This window comes from Schistocerca serialis, chromosome 2 (assembly GCF_023864345.2).
Source record: "Schistocerca serialis cubense isolate TAMUIC-IGC-003099 chromosome 2, iqSchSeri2.2, whole genome shotgun sequence".
Classification (NCBI taxonomy): Eukaryota; Metazoa; Arthropoda; class Insecta; order Orthoptera; family Acrididae; genus Schistocerca; species Schistocerca serialis.
Window position 1 is genome coordinate 308,901,412 of NC_064639.1, and position 24,676 is coordinate 308,926,087.

At 43.4% G+C, this 24,676-nt stretch overlaps 1 protein-coding gene across 1 annotated transcript in view; it reads right to left on the minus strand.

Annotated features, from left to right (window-relative positions):
* The window catches only part of LOC126455932 (glutamate receptor ionotropic, kainate glr-3-like), a 134,101-nt gene extending 115,580 nt beyond the window's left edge, over positions 1-18,521 (minus strand). Inside the window, exon 1 of the mRNA XM_050091691.1 lies at positions 18,356-18,521. Coding sequence (XP_049947648.1) covers positions 18,356-18,521 — 166 coding nt within the window. The remainder of the gene's footprint in view (positions 1-18,355) is intronic.
* Between the last annotated feature and the right edge of the window lie 6,155 nt (positions 18,522-24,676).

Genomic DNA, 24,676 nt, shown 5'->3' on the forward strand with positions numbered 1-24,676 from the left:
GTGGGTCTGCACCTCTGGTGGCCCACCAATACCATAATCTCTACCAGGACTACAGTGGGTCTGCTCTGTGATGCCTACCTACCAATATTCTTCAAAACTTTGACTGACTCTGCTGTGGGTTTGCTCTGTTGTGGCCCATTACGTGTCTTCATGTCAAGAGTCAGCACTGCCTTTCCGTTGGAAGGACAACACTACTTCTACAAGACTGCATTGAAATCCACTACTTCCGTATGCATTTTCTTTTACTGCTCAGACTTTGTGAAAAACACTCCAGTTTTACTGTGATGAACGATCAGGACTGTCTTTATGGACTGTGAGAAAATTTTAGCTTTTGACCAACATTGTATCAATAAGCGTGCGCATTTGATTTCTTTGTTGTTGTAATTGTGAAAAAATTTTAACAAATATGTATTGGGCAGTGCCCAAAACACTTGTAAATCTTTTTTTTGGGAGGGGGGGGGGCATGGGGGCTATGTAAGTAGGCTGTTTAGGTTTTTTTATTGGTAATGTCACGTAGCGCTCTGTATGAAAATCACAGGCTGTGCTGTGTACAGTCTGTGGCTGGTTTGCATTGTTGTTTCCTATTGTAGTGTTGGGCAGCTGGATGTTAACAGCGCGTAGCGTTGCGCAGTTGGAGGTGAGCCGCCAGCCGTGGTGGGTGTGGGGAGAGAGATGGCGGAATTTGGAGAGCGTATGATCTGGACATGGGTCCATCAGAGACTGGTAGTCATGAACTGCTATATATATTATGACTTTTGAACACTATTAAGCTAAATACATTGTTTGTTCTCTATCAAAATATTTCATTTGCTAACTATGCCTATCAGTAGTTAGTGCCTTCAGTAGTTTGAATCTTTTATTTAGTTGGCAGTAGTGGCACTCTCTGTATTGCAGTAGTTCGAGTAACGAAGATTTTTGTGAGGTAAGTGATTTGTGAAAGGTATAGGTTAATGTTAGTCAGGGCCATTCTTTTGTAGCGATTATTGAAAGTCAGATTGCGTTGCGCTAAAAAATATTGTGTGTCAGTTCAATGTTGTTCAGAATAGGTAAAGAGCGAAATGTCTGAGTACGTTCAGTTCTGCTCAGCTGTTTGAAAATCAAATAATGTAAGAGGCTTATCAGCTCAGTAATTCATTAATTTTTCTAAGGGGACATTTCATTAAATACCATAACAGATGTGGAGTATGTGAATTCGTTGAATTTTTGAAACGAATTCATCTTCTCTGATTTAGGTTAGTCTGTAGGACTACATATGGACATGGATGTACAATTACTTCAGGATATTTTCGAGAAATTCCGGAGCATATACATGGACACATACTTGTGGATCCTGCATTCTATTACATTGCACCAGAACTTTCATCTAACGTCATGGTGAAAAAGACATGTGTCAATGTCAAATTATTGACTGATGGTCAACATGTCACTCTTTATCGAACGTGCGATTCATGGGTGACTTTGCTAATATGTTCACAGACATACCAAGACAAATAACCCAGGAGTAGGTGTACAGTTCATACTATGTGACGATCTGTGTTACATCATGCACCTTGATATTAACTACTTCTAAAGACACACCATGAAACAACATCCACTTGCTGGAAGTTTTTGATGGCTGTTAAGTGAGAAAGTAAATTCACGATTGTGGCAGCAAAGTCAACCAAATGATGCCTCATAGAGGCAACTGTGACAGATACTAATACTTTGCATGTTGCGCACAATGATTAATTGCTACGTCCAGAGCGACTATTTCCGTATGATATTTCCGTCTTCAAGCCATGACAACGCTGGGGTGTAAACAGGGATACATATTCTTATAGAAACCTATCTCAGTTTGGGAATGAGACTGAGACTGATTACAGTTACCCACTTTATGTCCTTTGAGCAGTCATGCTGGTTGAAGAAGTGTCTTGATGTAAATTCTGAACAGAGGGCTCTTGTGAAAAGTGACTTTTAAAAAGATTTTTTTAAAGTAATGAATAATGCTATTTTCAGAAAACAATGTAGAGGCGTTATGGTAGCCTCCATTATATCGGTAGGTCAAATTTGAAGTGGGCCACAATCTTCAATCAATATTCAGTTCCTCTGGAGATAGATAAGTATAGCTGTATAAGTACAGATGTATGAGTGTTCAAGAAACCTGTTTATATTGGTAAGTGTATACTGGACCGTTCAAACTACTCATGTAGCAACATCATGACAGCTTCGACAAAAACTCTTTTGGCAGACCCAAATTGCTTTATATGGATACACACAGTATCACCAACTGTGTGAAGCACCGCGATTCACATGAAATAATAAGGTGCCACTTCAACACATTCGACACATATGATATTCAGCCAGTAATCCTTACTGAATTACACCCCAAAACAAGAAGGTTGTCGATCTGATGAAAGTCTAGGCAATTGTGTTTCAGACTGTAGAGCTTGCAGTCTTGGATCCAAAATATAACCATACCTTACAGAAACAGGTGCCCCAAAGACGAGCTAAGAGTGTGCATCATGCGATCTCTGTGGCTCTCACGACTGATGATTACTTGGAATGCCTGCATGGTGGCGCAGATGTTTCTCTGTATATGGTACACCAAGGTATACGCTCTATCACAAATGAAAATCAGCCTGTCATGTCATGATGACAAATAGATCACTTGTGAGGATTGGATGGAGACCCTTTCGTACTTACACTACTAATCTGAGTGACAGAGAGTGGCTGTATTTATAGCGTATGTGTGTTCAAGTGCATGTGGAGTAGTTTTTTAATCGTCTGTGATAGGTGTGCACACACGGGTGTGTGTAAGGAGTTGACTGCATACAATGTGTGCACGTAAATTGTGTATACATTATCTGTAACGTGTACACATCTGAGGATATGTGTATGTATGAGTGTGTATATTGTACACAGTTTTCTTCAGCTGCTGCTAGCAATCCCAGAATTATTACTGTTCTATGAACTGATGGAAAAAAATCGCAACACACGAAGGGGTTTTGCGACCTAAACGAAAGTTAGAAGATGTGTTTCTAAATTTGAATGATTATGTCTATTCCAACTTCGTGTCAGTCCCATAAGAGAGGCGTTAGTAGCGCCACTACGAGGACTGAAATGCGGTTTGCTTTAAATACACACTGTAACAGTTTTGAGCATCAGTTACCTTTAAAATTTGACGTTTGTGATGATTTTAGTCAAGAATGCCTTTAAGGCGACAAAGACGCTATTATCAACAACACTGAGTTTGAACGAGGTCGTGTAATAGCGCTACGAGAAGCTGGATGTTCCTTCTGTGATACTGCAGAAAGACCTGACAGGAATTTAGCTGCTGTTCATGATCGCTGGCGGCGGTGGAAGCGATAATGTACGGTTGTAAGAAGACCAGCCTTCGGAAAGCCACATGGCACTATCGAGAGGAAAGATCAGCGTGTTCAACGTATGTCTCTGGCGCATTATCCTACATCTGAAGCAGCAAAATGAACAGCAGCTGGCACACAGTGACTCAACAAACCGCTACAAATCGGTTACTTCAAGCACAAATCCGAGTGAGAAATCTTGTAGCGTGCATTCCACTGACCCGAAACTAACGCCATTTGCGACTTCAGTTATTTTAAGCGCGAGCTCATTGGTGGGCAGGGTGGAGGTCCATTATGTTTTCTGATGAAAGCTGGTCTGTCAGGTGGTGCCAGTGATGCCCGCGTGTTGGGCAGAAGGAGTCTATTTGAGGGCGCGCTACCAATCTGTCTGTGTGCTAGACACACTGGACCTACATCTGGAGTTATCGTCTGAGGTACGATTTTGTATGACAAGAGGCGCTTTCTCCTGGTTATCCCAAAATCCTGACTGCAAATCTGTACATCAGTCCGGTGATTCGAGTTGATGTGCTGCCATTCATGGGTTGGGATGTTTTGGGGGAAGAGACCAAACAGAGAGGTCATCGGTCTCATGGGATCAGGGAAAGATGGGGAAGGAAGTCGGCCGTGCCCTGTCAAAGCAACCATCCCAGCACTTGTCTGAAGCGATTTGAGAAAACCACGGAAAACCTAAATCAGGATGGCCGGACGCGGGATTGAACCGTCGTCCTCCCGAATGCGACTCCAGTGTGCTAACCACTGCGCCACCTCGCTTGGTGCCATTCATGAAAATCATTCAAGAAGGAGTTTTCCAACAGGATAAAGCTCACCTACATACCTTTGTTGCCATACAGCATGGTCTACAGAGTGTCGGCATGTTGTATTGGTCTTGGCAATCTCCAGTCTGTCTCCAGCCGAGCACATATCGGACATCATCGTACAACAACTCCAGCGTCATCTACGAACAGCATTAACGTTCCCTATACTGATCGACCAAGTGCAACAGGCATGGAACTCCATCCCACAAACTGATATTCGGCTCCTGTACAAAACAATGTATTTGCGTTTGGACGCTTACATTCAGCATTCTGGCGGTTACATCGGTTTTAATGTACCAGAATTTCACATTTGCAATGGCTTATCTCACACTTATATTAATGTGTGATCTCGTGGGTGTTACGATTTTTTTTTCGTCAGAGTATTTTTTATTTGTCTTCCGTGTAAATAACACTTGCATTGTCAATGGAGAAGGATGATAAGTGTATCTCTAACATTGTATCAGCTCCCTTAGAAACAGATCTGTGAAAGAATGGTAACATTTTAAGACTGCTACACGAAACGTATTAGTATTAGCGTAGAAATATTTCTAACCGTTATTATTAGATGGTATCTAGTCATTATTATTAAAATACTTACTAAAGAAATCAGTATTTATGTATTTTCTAGTCAGTGTTACCTATCATTCTGTAAAAGAGAAAAACATTGTATGTGTTTATATCTAGTGAATAAACCAGAAATTGTCCTGTTATCAAATGTATAGGTCTTTTGATGTTTTTATTTTAGAAAAACCCGATCACATACATCTGGTAGTTCCACTAAATGTAAAACTGCGCAGCTGCTATAGTTTAGCCAGTTGGTAACGGTGGCACTATCTCTCTCTTTTTTAATGCAGGTACGCTGCTGACCAAGCTAGAATAGCGGTGCATCTTCACCTAATTGAAATAAACATGCAATTTTTTATAAGTAAGAAATCATTTATTTTCGTTTTAACTTCAAGATAACATCGTAGGATACATGAGCTTGTGATGTCAGGTAATGAGTGTGCATCATACATACTGAATCACAACATACACACATCAAAAAAACGTTTTGCATCACCCCAGTTCCCAGAACTCCTGAAGATAGACGTTGACTGTGCGTATTGTATCACAAACACAGTCCCTTTGACTGTTCAGAGATGTCACTAAACCAGCCCAAAGATGTAAACAACCATGCTTGAGCAGCGTCTATTAGACGGAGGGGGTCCAGCCGACCACTTCCAGTCATTCCACCAGGAAGGAGGGACACGGCTCGTGTTGTCTGTCGTTCAACCATGCCTAGACGGTCAATACCGAGGTTCAATCGCGTCCGCATTGTTACTTTGTGTCAGGAAGGGCACTCAACAAGGGAAGTGTCCAGGCGTCTCGAAGTGAACCAAAGCGATGTTCTTCGGACATGGAAAAGATAGAGAGAGGAGAGACTAGAACTGTCGAAGACAAGCTTCACTCAGGCCGCCCAAGGGCTACTGCTCGAGTGGATGACCACTACCTACGGATTATGGCTCAGAGGAACCCTGACAGCAACGCCACCTTGTTGAATAATGCTTTTCGTGCAGCCACAGGACGTCTTGTTATGACTCAAACTGCGCAATAGGCTGCGCGACACCCTTCGCTCCCAATGTCCATGGGTAGGTCAATATTTGCAACCACAACACCATGCAGAGCGGTACAGATGGCCCAGCAACATGCCCCGCTCACGATTGGCATCACGATCTCTTCACCGATTAGTGTCGCATATGCCTTCAACCATACAATCGTCGGAGACGCGTTTGGAGGCAATCCGGTCTGCTGAACGCCTTAGACACACCGTCCAAATGCCATCCTCCGACCGATAGTGCAACCATATGGGTAACTTATTAGCGCGGGATTCGTCTTAATGGACGACAATTCGGGCTCCCATCGAGCACATCTTGTGAATGACTTCCTTCAGAATAACGACATCGCTCGACCAGAGTGGCCAGCATGTTCTCTAGACATCAACCCTATCGAACACGCCTGGTTCAAATGGCACTAAGCACTATGGGACTTAACATCTGAGGTCATCAGTCCTCTAGACTTAGAACTAATTAAACCTAACTAACCTAAGGACATAACACACATCCATGCCCGAGGCAAGATTCGAACCTGCGACCGTAGCAGCAGCGCATCCATTTGTTGCCCCCATGACATCGAGCAATAGTGCAAGTACAACATCAGCTTTGTTTTCAATTGTCTCTTTTGAAGGTATTCCTGAGGTCATTTGCCTTTGACAATGGACCGCAATTCACGTCATCCGATTTCCAAAAATTCTATGCCGTCAATGGTACACATCATGTGACCACTGCAACGCTTCACCCATAGTCTAGTGGTGAAGCTGAACGATTAGGTCGAATATTCAGAAGTTACATGGAGAAACTGTCTTCCTCTCACACACTGAACCAGGCATTTAAAATTTTTTGGCGTCCTATCGCTCCTTGCCACGTGTTGGGAAGTCGCTAACAAAATTGTTACGTGGCCGAAGGCACCGTACCCTGTTAGATACTCTGCAGCTCTGCGAAACAGTTCATTCCATCATATCAGACAGATATTCAGCTGCAGGAAGAAGTCTTTCACAAAGTCTTTGACCACATGTCACGGTCGGTACCGTCCGCTATGGTGCCCTTGAAGATGGACAGCCCGCCACCGACGCCGCCGTAGCCGCCGCTGTTGACATCATGGGCGCCGCCTCCGCCCAGGTGCTCAAACCGACGTCCGTGGACGAGATGACCTCGGAAAGCCATCATGCCGCTCCAGAAGATCCCCTTACCGTCCAGTTGTCCACAGCATCTACGCCTCTGGATGTGGGGATGCACCCTACATCTGGTTTTTTCGGTTGGTGTTCCCAGACGCCCTCCGGTGGATACCAGGGTGAGGGCAGAGTGGCCACATCAGCCACAGTTCCTCTCCCTGCCTCATCATATGCATCTACATCTGCAACCAGCAGTCCTTCCCCCGCGCCGTCACATGTGTCTGCCGTACACGACGAAGGTGTGAAGGTTTTGGGGGAGGGGGGGGGGAGACGAATCTGGTATTGCACAGAGATCTCGTTGCTCCACCAAAGTTGGAAAAGCAAATAGATATCACAGACATTACTGAGGGCTCGCCGCAATTTGCAACGACAACGACATATGGGAGGTGCTCATGTAGACTTTACCTCTCCTCTCAGCATAGCAGTGCCCTCACACTGAGCTCAATATAGTGTCCAACTAGCAAGAACTCTGTCCCATTTCGAGACCTTATCTGAAGTGATCAACATCATAGTACAGAACCAATGTGATAGTTAAACCTTCTGATGGACTTATTCATTTAAATGGGGAACAATGTACTGCAAGAGAACAACTTGTTTGTCTGTGCATCAAGTGATGCTTTAATAGTCAATAACAGGTGTAACTGATGAAGCAGTCCTGTGGCAACGAAGCGTGTCAAAGTAAATCTTTTATTCATTAATGCAAGAAAGTGAACTTACAAGTAGTTTCACATTATCTGAAGGACACATAAAACCATTTCCTTCTTCTTCTCCTCCTCCTCTGTTCATCTGGTAGGTAGCTATATGACACCAGATTACCAATAAAGGGTTCTTGTAAATTTCTCACATCCAGGATGCTCTCCCTCTGCCTCTGCTGTAAAAGATACTGTGTGTATAACTGAAAACCCAAAGTGACGTCATCATATCGTCGTAAGTCATTCCAGGATCATCCCGCCGTATTGTTCGGAAATTATGCGTGAACCATAATACAGTTATCTGGGTCGAGGCACATTTAACGTTTCTGAACGGCTTGGGCACCACCACACTTGTGGAGAATGTTGTTATTTTATGTCCGCCGTTTGTGAAAGGGAGGAATGCGACAAATATAAACTGTGTGCATTTGTCGTAGAAGCCTTGTGCAACTGTGACGGTGTTTGATCTCTGAGATGCCACAGTCAAACGTTCCAGATGTGGCATATCGCTTACCTACTTACAACACTTGTTGCAAAATACCAGTGAGTGACCCATAATCGATTACTGAGTCAAGCAGTAACAATGTGTACACAGCAGTTTCTTTAGGGAAGTTGACTGAGGATTCAAATTCTATATGTACATTCACTAGCCCAGATTTTATTCTTTCGTTCTGTTTTGAGCAGTCTATCACAACATTTTCGTTGCTTGAGTGTGCCTACAGATCAGTAATTTCCCTCATACCAGGAAGGACGAAACCTAGCCCAAACAAGTTAAAATGGAAATTATTACATACACTATCAATTACATAATTTGTTAACAACGCCCGATGCTATCCGCTGTTGTTGCTATGCGACAGGATCCAAAATTTCAACGGAAATAACCACACCAAGTGTGTAATTCAACACGTTGATTGTGTTGTTCTTTAGTGTAGAGGTGCTCTTGACATCTCTAACGATTTACTATTGTTGTCTTGAAAATAGCACATAAACGGACGTAATTTTTTTATCCTTCGTAGATTTATTAATGTCGACGTGTGGGGAGTTAAACATAATACCGCAACCATCTCACACTAACTGGCTGCTTCGACGGCACTGTCTCATAAAGAGGAGGTCGTGAGTCTTAAATGCGCAAGTATAGTGTCTGTCTACTAGTGTGACACGGTTAGATGACAAAAATTACTACATATTAGTGTAGATTCCGTACTAATGAAACCTAAGAAACTGAGAAGCTTAAAATATTAGTGAGTTTTATGCTGAAGTTGGCAAACGTCAATTAAAATAGAAATAATAGTAACAAAGCCGTAAAGAATTATCTATCCTGCATTAATACATTCTCAGAATTTACTCAAATCTGAAATCTAAATTGAGGGAAAAGATAACCTTAAGCACCATCAATACATTTACAGGAAGCAAACAGAAGTTGAGCAACTGAGTGCAAACTAACTTTAAAATATTTTCACAAAAGAAACTCCACAAAGCAACAGTTCCCACAGAAATTAATTACGAGAATCACATTCGGTTCAGCCCCAATAAATAATTAACACTTGCTTGGAAAAGAGCTGCACGAGAAATATGCGACAATCTTGTGCATGGTATTACTTATTACATCAATAAAACTGAAAAAATTGTAGTAATATTGAGAAAATGGAAATAGCGTTCTACATTTAACTGGAAAAAGGTTTTTACAGCGAAGATGGCATTAATTAGTATTTATTATTGACGACGGGCAGTTGCGACAGTTGAAATTCTCGTCTTCAGATTTTCAAAAAATTCTGGTTATAAATCGGGTTCCATTATGAGTTTATCACTCATGTCGTGTCGTAATTATGCCGGAGTATATGCAGCACATTATACATGGGCATGTTCGCACACGTAGAACTCACTTAAGACTTGTTAGTTCGTGTAATGCACGATATTAGTGGAAATGTACGTTTTACAAATCTTTACGTCTACATGACATGTTGTGTAGATCATAGATACATCTCAGTCAAGATCGCACCGTATACTTCGACTAAGATGTATACAACGTGTCGTATAGGCGTAAAGATTTGTACAAATGTCCATTTTTACTGTACATCGTGCGCTTTAAGAACTAAAAAGCCTCAGTGAAGTGCCACATGAGTTAACATGTCCATTTGCAGAAGGTACTTTTTTACCTGTATATGGTTTCACTTTTGACAAACATGTGTGTAACATTCTTCATCAAATTAAGACATGGCAAGAGTGATAAACTCATAATGGAACACGACCCATAACCAAAAAATTTTGAGGATCAGAAAATAACAGTTTCAACACTCAAAGCCGGTCGTCGTCAATAAAAAATACTAGTTAATGCGATATAAGGTATAAAAAGTCTTTTTACCATAAATTAAACAGATAAGCATACTAAATAAATAATAATAAATATGATTAATCATAAAGTAATAAATAAATATAAATAAAATAAATAAAAAATTAATAAAAATAAGTAAATAAAAAACAATAAACATAATTAAACTCCAGCCCCACGCCGAAGTTGCCGACTGCTGCCTACAGGACAGTACGAGGAAAGATCTTTGATAGTGGGACATGCGATCAGCACGTAGCCAATCTTTCCAGCTTTTGATGCCAGTGAATGAATACCGGAGTTCCACAGTTTCTTTACTCAACATATTGCCTCTAGATATATGATATTTCCACCCATGCAATATGTAGAAAGGCGTAACGACTTCGCCAAAATAATGAATCATACATTGTACCATTTAATGAAAGACTTTCCTGCATACTAGTAGATGTGATACACTTACTTTTGTAGAAAAGTTAAAATTTACTACAGTCGTCTGTTCAGGGTCGCTCCAGGTATTCTCGATTTGGTTAAACGAAATTCAGGGAGTTTGGTGGTCAGGAGAGTTCGGTAAACTCTTCCTAGAGCTCTTCAAACGACGCACGTACACTGCGAGCCGTGTGAACGTTTCATTGCCATGCTGGTTGATGCCATCGTACCGAGGAAAAACAAACTGCGTGGAGGGTAGACATGATCCCCACGGACAGCGTACTTGTGTTGATCCATTGCGCCTTTTCGAACGAAGAGAACACCCAGAAAACGCCATGAAAACATTCCCCAGGCCATGATGCTGCCAGTGACATAGGGAGAGGGGCGGTGGGGGCTATGTGGTCTGTCATACCACAGATGCCACTTGCAGAGGGCAAGAGAAACCAGATTTCCCGAAAAATATATTATTATTGGAGTAAATTCTATATACTGCCCGCCCGGTTAGCCGCTCAGTCTAACGCACGGCTTTCCAGGAGGGAAGGCGCGCCTGATCCCCGGCACGAATCTGCCCGGCGGACTTGTGTCGAGGTCCGGTGAACCAGCCAGTCTGTGGATGGTTCTTAGGCGGTTTTCCATCTGCCTCAGCGAATGCGGGCTGGTTCCCCTTATTTCGCCTCAACTGCACTGTGTCGGCGATTGCTGCACAAACAGGTTTTCCACGTACGCGTTCACCACCATTACTCTACCACGCAAACATAGGGGTTACACTTGTCTGGTTTAAGACGTGCCCTGGGAGGGTCCACTGGGGGCCGAACGGCACAATAACCCTGACAGAGTGGTCCGGTGTGGGGTGGCGGAGGGGTGAAGTGGACTGCGGTAGTCGTCGTGGGGTTGTGGACCATTGCAGCTGCGGCGGGGACAGAGCCTCTCCGTCGTTTCTAGGCCCCCAGCTAACATACCATACAATACATACAATACAAATTCTACATATTACATTACTGTATGTGTTTCTGGAAGTGGAGGGGGGGCAATAAAGTGTAGTGACTTACCCCAGGGGAGAGGGGGGGGGGGCAGTGAAGTGCTGTGAACCGGGTGCCAATCGGGGCGGGGGGGGGGGGGGGGGGGGGAAGCCAATTGAGTGACGTGATCCAGGCGCTAGTCATATTCGATACGCCACTGGTTGCAGGTGTTTGTTTTCAGGCTGCGGAGGCTAGAGCTGAACTGTTTCAGACGTTCAAATCCTTCTAAGTAGTGTGTACCATTGACTCGGAAAAAAGGAGCCTTGGCTCGTCTGATACGAAATATCTCTTCAGAGACATTCGAGAGAAGAAAGAAGAAGCTGTGGCGGGCTGCTGCAACAGTGTCCCACATCTCATGTCGAAGGAAACGTTTCTGAAGCTGCAAAAAATGCGCTGTAGGCCATGTGCATGAATGGATTTGCATGTCTTACTTATGTGTGCAGTTTTTCTCAGCCGTGAAAAGAACATGAAGAAAAATTTGTTGTTCAGACCGCTGCATTAAACACTTTGCCCCTTCCACTGGGTCTAAATATCAACCGTTTACAATGTACCACGGTGGTGCAGAGGAAGTCAAGAAGAAATAATTTGATATAATACTCTTGTGGACTATCAAGTCAGGAAACGACTTCAAATTGTAACACAAACATAAGGACAGCAGGTGCATATCATGCAGTATTTTCAGTATTCTCTTGCTCTGTTTACACAAACTATTAGCCCTATAGAAAAAATTATAGGACCTTTTTGTAGGAGATTTAATGTTGTTTAATTTTATACTGGGATACTTTTTCGCAAGAGGTCGCATTTTTCATGCTATGCAAGAGAAACGTGTAAAAGCTTCTTTCAAATGCACCCCCATCCAAAAACACTCATCCCTCACCAGTAAGTATTTCTAGTATATTGTTGATGGCACTCCATCCTACAAAAATGTGCAACTAGACGAATAATTTCGTCTTTTTTCGTCTTCATTGACTAGGCTATTACACTACCAACTTATCCGTACACTTTCAAGTCGTAAAATGGAAATTTGTATAAATTTTGCCTCTCCATTTTGTGAATTTTGGCAGTATGAAATTAACAATTAAACCAGTTTCGTTTCTTTGGGCTTCTTACTATGAAAATTATGTGCTTGAAAGGATATAATCAGTTTCCACGTAACGTCTACAAAGTCCAATTTTTTCTTTCCTTACTCCCATGACAAAATTTAAATGTTAATCAAATAGCCACCTAAGCCTGTAGCGTAATAACAGCCCAGCCAATGAAGACGAAAAATGTTGAAGTGTGGAAGATAACTCGTGTACTAACACATTTTTGTGCAGTGGTAAGTGGTAATTCCACGCGAACTACATACTAGAAACCCAGACTAGTGGGTGATGAGGAAAGGGGGGGTGGGGGGGGGGGCAGTTGAAAGTAGCTTTTGTACGTTTTACTTGAATAACTCGTATACACAACATCTTGTGGAAACATATCCCAGTACAAAATTAAGCTACATTAAATTTCCTACAAAAATGTCCCAACCATTTTTTTCTCTGGTACTAATGCTTCGCGTAAAAACAAGAGAATACTGAAAATCTCGCTATAGGCACGTACCACTTAGCCGAGGTAGTTCTTTTAGTGAATTTGAGGTAGTTTCCCAACTTGATAGACCACAATTGTCCTAATCAAGTTATTCGTCTCGACATACTCTATACTACCGTGGTATATAGTAAACAGGTATCATTTAATCAAAATATCCACGGGTATGCTGCCGGTCTATAGTGTCCAACGGGCACAATATTTCGGCGATCAAACATGTCGCCATCATCAGGTGAACTGACGGACTGAGCTCCTGTGAACGTGCCGGCACGGAGATCCGTACGCTATGGCTGCTCAGAGGGAACTGGGTTCGGTCGCGGCGGCGACCGATTTAAATACCCTCCGCCCGCGGCGCGCTCCCTCCGCCGTCCGCGCCCAGCGCCACGGTCGTGCGGTGGAACAGATTGCGACGGCGTCTGAGATGACGTCGGTGTGATGGCTCTGTCCGCCGTGGTCGTCACAACTATACGTCTGCTCGATTTACTCTTGATTAACCCGATCGCTGGTTCCCAAGCCTTGCTAAGATTATAGCCACAGTCACGGTTTATGAGGTCGTCATTGGTGCGAATTTCGATGGCCTCTCTAACAACGCTGTCCCAGTATCTCGACGTCTGTACCAGAATCCTGGTGCGGTCATACTCCATGGCGTGATTTTCCGACAAACAATGTTCAGCGACCGCCGACTTGCTCGGATACATCAGACGAGTGTGCCTCTGGTGTTCACGGCATCGATCCTCGACGGTACGCATCGTCTGACCAATATACGACTTGCCACATTGACACGGAATCTGGTACACGCCGGCCTTCCTCAAACCGAGGTCATCTTTGGCGCTCCCCACCAGTGCACGAGTTTTATTTGGAGGACAAAACACAGTTCCGACCCGGTGTTTCTTCAGAATGCGGGCGATTTTTCCCGAGAGTGCGCCTGTGTATGGAATAAATGCAGTGCCTACCTCCTCCCTCGTGACTTCATCCATCTCAACAGGTTGGGCAGTGGTTGGGCGGAGAGCACGTTGAATCTGCCACTCTGAGTACCCATTTTTTCGAAAAACAGTTCTCAGATGTTCCAATTCCTGGGGTAGACTCTCTGCGTCAGAGATAGTGCGCGCCCTATGTACTAGAGTTTTAAGTACCCCATTCCTCTGTGAAGGGTGGTGGCAGCTGTCTGCATGCAAATACAGATCAGTGTGCGTAGCCTTCCGATACACCCCATGACCTAGGGTGCCGTCAGCCCTTCTCTTGACCAAGACGTCAAGGAAAGGTAATTTACCCTCCGTTTCAGTCTCCATAGTGAATTTGACGTATAGTTGTGACGACCACGGCGGACAGAGCCATCACACCGACGTCATCTCAGACGCCGTCGCAATCTGTTCCACCGCACGACCGTGGCGCTGGGCGCGGACGGCGGAGGGAGCGCGCCGCGGGCGGAGGGTATTTAAATCGGCCGCCGCCGCGACCGAACCCAGTTCCCTCTGAGCAGCCATAGCGTACGGATCTCCGTGCCGGCACGTTCACAGGAGCTCAGTCCGTCAGTTCACCTGATGATGGCGACATGTTTGATCGCCGAAATATTGTGCCCGTTGGACATTATAGACCGGCAGCATACCCGTGGATATTTTGATTATCAAATACGCCGGGAGAAACTCAAGAATCACAGGTATCATTTACACCCTGTATTTAGCTTTTGATTTGAAGAGAAAATCTTACATTTCAGAAGCCCACTGAATTTTTACATACTACTGAATGAGTTGCTGCTTCTTACCCTTTCACTTATTACTGCACTCAGAATATGATGTTGGTGATCATGTCAGTCACACGAGCAGCTGTCAGCAGCCACCGTTTGCCCAGAGCGGATCGCAAAGTGACAGCGGGCTATGGCTCGGCGGCCAAACCCGATCGCCAGTCGATACCGCGTGCCGAACGATCCCGATCGCTGGCCGACCGCATAGAGTGGATTAGTGGATTACAAAGCAACACTGGAATCACTCTACTCTGTGTGCACTTTGCTCGCCCACTGATTTAGCTAGCTGCTCGCTTCCTTGATTCAGTGCTTCTTCAGCTGAGTTTAGTTTCACTGGATTTTGTTCTTTATCATAACAGTATGTATTCCCATAATTATTTTGATGTACATGATAGTGCGTGTACATATAGTTTTCAGTTTTTATTTATTTAACCTGATCAGATTAATGTTTCAAGAACATATCTCAGGTCAGATCAGGTATTTTAAGTGTAGTTTCAAAATTTATTACATCACAGTTACCAAAAAATCATAATAATTTTAATATGAGATATCTGCTTCTTTTATCTGCTGGTATTAGACATTTGCCTACTACAGCCGCTTTGCTGAAATTATTGATCTTCCCATGTTCTTCTCCATATTCCTAAAGACCTTACGACCACTCGGTAATAATTCAGCAATGGTACGTGTATACTGTCATTTTCCACTCTTGTAGCATAGTCAATTCAGTTGTTAATGTATTCCTTAACCTGCTCATTTAACTTTGTCACTCTCTGTTCTTATCATATGTCGGTATTCATCCTCCTGTCAGAAAATGTGTACCCAGTTATTCTTCTTAGGAGTCACGTCTCCTGTGTTTTTATACTTCATTAATTTTCTATCAGTCCACAGTTCATTTCCAAATGTCATAATCTGATCTGGAATCGTTTTGTAAAGCTTGGGTTGAGATTGCTTTCTTGCTTTAGTTCTGAAAGTTCTATTTTTTTCTGTTAAGTAATGAAATCTTACTTTCTTTTGTATGTCCATTTCTGTCACAAGTGAGATAATATTTCCTGAGAGATTGAAAGGGTTTACACTTCCTATTTTCTGATCATTTATTGTTATTATGTTTGGAACTGGCTTCTGGTCCCTGAAATCATAACTTCTGTTTTCCTTGAAGATCACAATTATGTCCCTTTGCAGTTGTGAATAAAATATTAACAGCTGTCTGGAGTGTGTTCTCAGCTGCAAGAAAGTTATGTAAAGCGATTTTGAACTAGACAGATATTTGTCTGAGGCGTATTTGCCTCGAAACAGCAGTTTTCGTAAACTGGTGGGAAACCAGAAAATTGCTGTACCCGTTAACATGAGAATTGGTACTGAAAATATTATATATGCTCTGTGAGGATTTCTTTTTAAAAACAGGACAAATAAGCATCGAGGAAAGAAACTGACTCACTTCCAGTAAAATAGACAACATTTTCTTTATAAATCATAATACTGATTAATTTTTTCCTTTTTGGGTACATATATCATCAACCTCGTTGTAAATTGAGACCATAGGCACTTAAATTAATTACAATCATACATTTCTTATATGATATTTTGTCTCCAGTAAACGTATAAAAACATAAAAGGAACTAGTCTTGCCTTTGAAATTTTCACATTTAATAGGATTTTGTTGTAATGTTTTTATTTTGTACAGCACATGAAATGAAGATGACTGAAACCTCAAACGTGTTACGAACATAACATAAACGTACAACTTCTCTTTCAGTGATCTTTCAAAACAGGACTAAATCAGATAAAAATGCAGGTACAACGGCCTCAATTGAAAGTGCAAGGTGACTTTCGTTTATTTATTTTTGTGAGAGAATGATGAGTGGTGAGTCATGAAAAAGAGGTACTTCATTCTGGTAAGTGAGCAGTTCTAATCCTATGTCAGAAAAGAACAGTTATACCCATCTCTTTTGGAAACCCATTGAAGCAAGTCTTATACGGCTATAATCCACGATTTTAAATAATTTCGTTAATATTTTTGTATAACTGAATTAAGAATAACCATTTCAAATGAATAGGTGTTGTACTAAGAACTTCTAGCCCTAAGAAGTTAGAATTACATCAACTTGTGTTTTGTACAAGTCTATAAATAATCGAGACAATAGCGTCTGATTCTCATTTTGTCTTAGCTTATATTGTCTCATGTTGTCTGTTTTGTGTTGGCACTACTTTTAATTGTGAAAATGTATAGTGTGAAGGTATTCAAAACATTATTTGCAGAAGAACCTTCTGTCTTATCTGAAAGTACTTATCTTTGTGAGAAGGAAAAGCTTTATCATTAAAATATACTGACAATTAATTTTTTAAGTGAATTCAGGGAAGTGAGATGGAGAGTTTTAGTGGACGTGATTAATTCAAAGTATAAACTGTGAGAACTTTAATTGCGCTCGATAAATCTAAAGAGAGTTAACATAGATGCAGGATCTTTATCAGCATTAATGAAAATTCATTTCATAATAACTAGCAAAAATAACTGTTTTCGTGAATTTAATTTACTTGCAAGAGCGTAAAATTTATTCGGGCAGAATTTGCATAAATATCATCTTTATTCATTGATTAATCCATCAAAGTTAAAGATGGAAAGATACTACGAAATATTCAGTTCCACTACCAATCCCGTTTTACGACAAATTTTAAAGACCGTAAATAGTGGCGTCTTCTCGTAAAGAAAATTTTCAATTATCACGCTAACAAATCAGAAAGAAACCAATATTAACAACGACTAACCACTACCAACTATTTAAGAAATATAAAGATTACTAGAGCCGCCACATCATATGCAGCAACGTTCACCGAAGTGAGTTGAGGAGACATTGTTGGCACCCCCTGACTTCGTTTGGGCGGTCAGTTGCTCAACAGTTGCATATCTGTTCGCCTGCACAAACCTCCACAGCCGTTATTCACGCCTATCATCTATGATCCGTGATGCACCATACTGGCCTCGACGCCGGGTTTGGATAGAACCATTTTGCTATGCATGGTATACTTTAACCAGTGCGGCACGCTAACGATTTACAAACTTAGCTGCCTCGGAAATGCTTCCACCCTTTGCTCGGAAGCCAAAGATCACGCTCTTTTGGACGTCGGACAAATCGCTCCTTTTCCATATTACTACAACGACTGCACTGTTTTGCCCGCTTACTACCGACATCTTTTTGTACCATCCACTGCTAGTGCTGCAACCTGCAGTATCTGAGTGTTGATTGCACTTTGACGTCGAACATAGGCGTTAGTCACATTAATGTGACTGCATATCAGACACCTGTGTTGACCCGAAAAGTACTGTACAGAACCTACAGCACCTCAAATGGATCTTTCGCTCAGTCACCAACAGCAGGAGGCAGTCGTATCGAGACACGCAGAACAATTTTACAGATTTTTTGGAGAATATAGTTAACAAACTGGTAGCGTATTATTTGAACCATTATCATTATATCGACACTATGTAAAAATGAATGCGCCAATGAGTAGTAATAAGAGTAGAGCTGTAAGGGGGAGAGCAAAAGGCCGCGTCATATTTACAATATCGCATAAGGAATGCAAATTATCTGCTGCAACTTATGCACGAGCATAATTTACATTAGGTTCATTTGTTCCGTATGATTCGCGCTCGGTGGTCGTACCTGCTTCATTGCCGGAGTATGTGACGTAGGCACAGCCAAAGTGAATTCTTTCTTGTAGCGACGTCACCACGGCAGCTACAGTCTTAACAGGAAGCATGCAGCCGACGTGTGACTCGTAAACAACAGACACCGCCCACACGAAGAAAACGACCTTCAGCGCCACCATACTTCCTCGCCCTGTCCTCTGAAATGAGCAACATGTTTAAGGCTGCGTTTGACACAACACTTTCATTTCAAGTGTAGCAATTATTCTAATGCGACCGTTTTAAATTGACGAATTGCATAGCCAGCCGTCTGACACACCGCTCCAGTTGTAAATCAATAAAACAATCTAACTGGCAGTCTAAAAGCTGTTTCCACTGACAGTAACACACTAGTCGCTTTGTACACACAACATTAATTTTCAATGATCTTTTCCGAAATAGTGACTAAATTGCCTGCGAACGTACATAATACGTCCTTTCAGAGTATGCAAATATAAGCAGAATTTGCGTACTTGCTTTCGCGAAGAACTTTGTCGGTAATGAAACGAAATAACTAAAAGTATTTTTATTTATTTGTACGTTTATTCTACCTGACGGGGCTAATCAATTCGTGCCTGTACTAAATCTTTATAGAAATTACGGTGTACACAGAAAATTATCTGTAGTGTTATAAATGGAGACGTTCAAAATAATAATTATTGCTAGTAATTGGCCTACCTATCACAAGAATTTCAGTCCTATTAATACCCTCATAAATATATTTATCACTGCTTACTCTTTCTGTGAAGAAGCAGAAACGTCGTGCCGCGCGGGATTAGCCGAGCGGTCTTAGCGCTGCAGTCATGGACTGTGCGGCTGGTCGCGTCGGAGGTTCGAGTTCTCCCACCGGCATGGGTCTGTATGTTTGTCCTTAGGATGATTTAGGTTAAGTAGTGTGTAAGCTTAGGGACTGATGACCTTAGCAGTTAAGTCCCTTAAGCTTTCACACACCTTTTTCTTTTTTTAGGAACATCGGCTTCCTTAATCCACCATTGTCGTCATTGTAGTTGCTAGGTACTGACGACGCGGTCCCGGTTTCGTTTGCGCTGGCCTCTCCTATTTTTTCTGGGAGTGAAATACGAGGAACACTTTCCGTTCAGCAGTTAATAAAAATAAAAAGTAGTCTTGACAGCATACGCACGTATATTTAAAAGCGCTGGTCGGTTTCCTCCTGCTTTGCATCGACCTTAGACCGTACTATGCAATAAGAGTAAAATTAGAGAGATGCCTGAACAAGAAATTCATCTTAAATCTAACATAACAACTGTAATTAACTAAAAACATATCCAAAGGCAGTAGGCGGAGATGGTGACACGGTGAGCAAACCGTATGTGTAAGGTGTCGATCTCGACTGCCGGTTAGCGTAAGGAAGCTATGAATTAAATAGAGAAGGCTCCGACCTACGTCTTCGGCCTGACGTCAGTAACAGTCAATGAAATACAAAGTGCAGAGAACCGTGACAAAAGTACTATATCCACGTGATTACAATACTCGTATAATGTTGCTGTTGTGGTCTTCAGTCCTAAGACTGGTCTGATTCAGCTCTCCATGCTACTCTGTCCTGTGTAAGCCTCTTCATCTCCGAGTAACTACTGCAATCTACATCCTTGTGAATCCGCTAACTGTATTCCTCTCTTGGCCTCTCTAAATGATTTTAACCCCCTACGCTTCCCTCCAGTACTAAATTGGTGATCCCTTGATGTCTCAGAACGTGTCCTACCAAACAATCCCTTCTTCTGGTTAGGTTGTGTAACAATTTTTTTTCTGCTCAATTCTATTCCGTACCTCCTCATTAGGTGCGTGATCTACCCTCCTAGCCGGCCGAAGTGGCCGTGCGGTTAAAGGCGCTGCAGTCTGGAACCGCAAGACCGCTACGGTCGCAGGCTCGAATCCTGCCTCGGGCATGGATGTTTGTGATGTCCTTAGGTTAGTTAGGTTTAACTAGTTCTAAGTTCTAGGGGACTAATGACCTCAGCAGTTGAGTCCCATAGTGCTCAGAGCCATTTGAACCATCTACCCTCCTAATCCTCGTCATTCCTTTGTAGCACCATATTTCGAAAGCTTATTGTCTCTTCTTCTCTAAACTTTCATCGTCCTTGCTTCACTTCCATGCATGGCTACACTCCATACAAATACTTTCAGATAAGGCTTTCTGATACTTTAATCTACAGGGTGAAACGTATTTAAACCGACTCTGTGAGGTTGTAGGGGACATCAAAACAAATATTTTCCCTAACGTCATTTTTTCCTGTGGGGATTATTTAAACCGGTGGAGGCCGTATTACGATCTTCAGTTGTAGGCAACTGCTGTCCACCAGTGTAGTAGTGCATTGTCTCTGTTTACTAATGGAGTGATACACCTGGAATGAGTACACTGATACGGTTGGTGCGTACTTCGTAGCGCACCACAACGGACGAGCTGCACAGCGGGTTTATCAACAACAATATCCTAATCGCCGTATCCCGCACCATACGACCTTTGCTGCTGTGTACCAACGCCTGCGTGAGACCGGTTCATTTAGCAGATTACCTGGACAGGGACGCCGTCGCACGGTAAGAACGCTGCAATTTGAGGAAGCTGTCTTGCAGCATGTGGAGCGGGATCCTTCAATCAGCACTCGTGCAACTGCACGTAACACGGGTACGAATCAGACGAATGTAAGAACAGTCCTTCGAGAGCAATTGTTACGTCCATTTCACTTACAGCGTGTCGACAATCTGGAACCAGTTGATTATCCGCCCAGAGCACAGTTTTCGCAGTGGTACCTGGAACAGTGTGAAATGCATCCTACATTTCCATCCTCTGTGTTGTTTACCGATGAAGCAACGTTAGGGCGTGATGGAGTCTTCAACACGCACAATTCGCATGTTTAGAGTGAGGATAACCCACATGCCACAGATACTAGCGCTCATCGAGTGCGGTTCTTCGTTAGTGTGTGGGCCGGTGTTGTTGGGGACTGTTTAATTGGGCTACCTAGGCCATTAAATGGCAGGCACTATTACAATTTCTCGTCAGAGCATTGCCAGAATTGCTGAAAGACGTCCCGCTCCCTACAAGACAACGCATGTGGTTTCAACATGACGGGGCGCCGGCCCATTTCAGTCGTCGTGTGCGTCGTGTGGACCGACGGTTCCCAGAAACGTGGATTGGTAGAGGTTGTCCTGTACCATGGCCTGCTCGATTCCCGGATATGTCTCCTCTGAAATTTTTTGTGTGGGAAGAGATGCGCAACCTAGTTTACGCAACTCCTGTTGCATCAGAAGAGGATCTGGTTGCCCGGATAGTAGCAGAAGCAGGAACAATTCAGGATACTCCTGGGGGTTTTGCCCTTTATTTACGCGTCAATGGAGGCATTTTTGAAAATCTACTGTTACTGAAATTGGGTTGTGTTGATGTGTTGTCTCTTGGTCATAAAAAATGGAAAAGTGTTTGTTGGTTTAATTAATTTGCCCCCAGAGAAAACTTCCTCTACCGGTTTAAATACTCAACATAGGAAAAAAAGACGGAAAAATATTTCAAACTTCCTGGCAGATTAAAACTATGTGCCCGACCGAGACTCGAATTCGGGACCTTTGCCTTTCACGGGCAAGTGCTCTACCAACTGAGCTACCGAAGCACGACTCACGCCCGGTCCTCACAGCTTTACTTCTGCCAGTACCTCGTCTCCTACCTTCCAATCTTTACAGAAGCTCTCCTGCGAACCTTGCAGAACTAGTACTCCTGAAAGAAAGGATATAGCGGAGACATGGCTTAGCCACAGCCTGGGGGATGTTTCCAGAATGAGATTTTCACTCTGCAGCGGAGAGTGCGCTGATATGAAACTTCCTGGCAGATTAAAACTGTGTGCCCGACCGAGATTCGAACTCGGGACCTTTGCCTTTCGCAGGCAAGTGCTCTACCAACTGAGCTACCGAAGAACGACTCACGCCCGGTACTCACAGCTTTACTTCTGCCAGTACCTCGTCTCCTACCTTCCAAACTTTACAGAAGCTCTCCTGCGAACCTTGCAGAACTAGCACTCCTGAAAGAAAGGATATAGCGGAGACATGGCTTAGCCACAGCCTGGGGGATGTTTCCAGAATGAGATTTTCACTCTGCAGCGGAGAGCGTGCGGATATGAAACTTCCTGGCAGATTAAAACTGTGTGCCCGACCGCGACTCGAACTCGGGACCTTTGCCTTTCGCGGGCAAGTGCTCTACCAACTGAGCTACCGAAGCACGACTCATGCACGATACTCACAGCTTTACTTCTGCCAGTACCCGAGTTCGAGTCTCGGTCGGGCACACAGTTTTAATCTGCCAGGAAGTTTCATATCAGCGCACTCCCCGCTGCAGAGTGAAAATCTCATTCTGGAAACATCCCCCAGGCTGTGGCTAAGCCATGTCTCGGCTATATCCTTTCTTTCAGGAGTGCTAGTTCTGCAAGGTTCGCAGGAGAGCTTCTGTAAAGTTTGGAAGGTAGGAGACGAGGTACTGGCAGAAGTAAAGCTGTGAGTACCGGGCGTGAGTCGTGCTTCGGTAGCTCAGTTGGTAGAGCACTTGCCCGCGAAAGGCAAAGTTCCCGAGTTCGAGTCTCGTTCGGGCACACAGTTTTAATCTGCCAGGAAGTTTCATATCAGCGCACTCTCCGCTGCAGAGCGAAAATCTCATTCTGGAAACATCCCCCAGGCTGTGGTTAAGCAATGTCTCCGCTATATCCTTTCTTTCAGGAGTGCTAGTTCTGCAAGGTTCGCAGGAGAGCTTCTGTAATGTTTGGAGGGTAGGAGACGAGGTACTGGCAGAAGTAAAGCTGTGAGTACCGGCCGTGAGTCGTGCTTCGGTAGCTCAGTTGGTAGAGCACGTGCCCGCGAAAGGCAAAGTTCCCGAGTTCGAGTCTCGGTCGGGCACACAGTTTTAATCTGCCAGGAAGTTTCATATCAGCGCACTCCCCGCTGCAGAGTGAAAATCTCATTCTGGAAACATCCCCCAGGCTGTGGCTAAGCCATGTCTCGGCTATATCCTTTCTTTCAGGAGTGCTAGTTCTGCAAGGTTCGCAGGAGAGCTTCTGTAAAGTTTGGAAGGTAGGAGACGAGGTACTGGCAGAAGTAAAGCTGTGAGTACCGGGCGTGAGTCGTGCTTCGGTAGCTCAGTTGGTAGAGCACTTGCCCGCGAAAGGCAAAGTTCCCGAGTTCGAGTCTCGTTCGGGCACACAGTTTTAATCTGCCAGGAAGTTTCATATCAGCGCACTCTCCGCTGCAGAGTGAAAATCTCATTCTGGAAACATCCCCCAGGCTGTGGTTAAGCAATGTCTCCGCTATATCCTTTCTTTCAGGAGTGCTAGTTCTGCAAGGTTCGCAGGAGAGCTTCTGTAATGTTTGGAGGGTAGGAGACGAGGTACTGGCAGAAGTAAAGCTGTGAGTACCGGCCGTGAGTCGTGCTTCGGTAGCTCAGTTGGTAGAGCACGTGCCCGCGAAAGGCAAAGTTCCCGAGTTCGAGTCTCGGTCGGGCACACAGTTTTAATCTGCCAGGAAGTTTCATATCAGCGCACTCTCCGCCGCAGAGTGAAAATCTCATTCTGGAAAAATATTTGTTTTGATGTCCCCTACAACCTCCCAGAGTTTGTCGGTTTAAATACTTTTCACCCTGTATACTCGATGTTAGCAAAATTCTGTCCGTCAGAAACGCTTTTCTTACCGTTGCCAGTCTACATTATATGGCTTCTCTATGTCGACCATCATGAGTTATTTTTCTGTCCAAATAGAAAAACTCATCTGCTACTTTAAGTGTCTCATTTCCTTATGAAATTCCTTTACATCACCTGATTTAATTCTACTACGTTCCATTATCCTCGCTTTGCCTTTGTTGACGGTCATCATGGTTTGAAGACACTGTCCATTCCGTTCAACTGCTCTTCCATGTCCTTTGCTGTCTCTGACAGAATTACAATCTCATCGGCAGACTTCAAAGCTTTCATTTCTTCTCCCTGGACTTTAATTGCTACTCCAAACTTTTTTGTTTCCATTACTGCTTGCTCAGTATACATATGGAATAATGTCGGGGGTAGGCTACAGCCCTGTCTCGCTCCTTTCCAGACACTGCTTCCCTTTCATGCCCATTGGCTCTTATAATTGCCATCTGGTTCCTGTACCAATTGTAAATAACCTTTCCCTCCTCGTATTTTACACCTGCCACCTTCAGAATTTGAAGAGAACATTCCAGTCAACATTGTTAAAAGCTTTCTCTAAGTCTTCAAATGCTGTAAACGTAGGCTTGATTTCCTTAACCTACACTCCTGGTAATGGAAAAAAGAACACATTG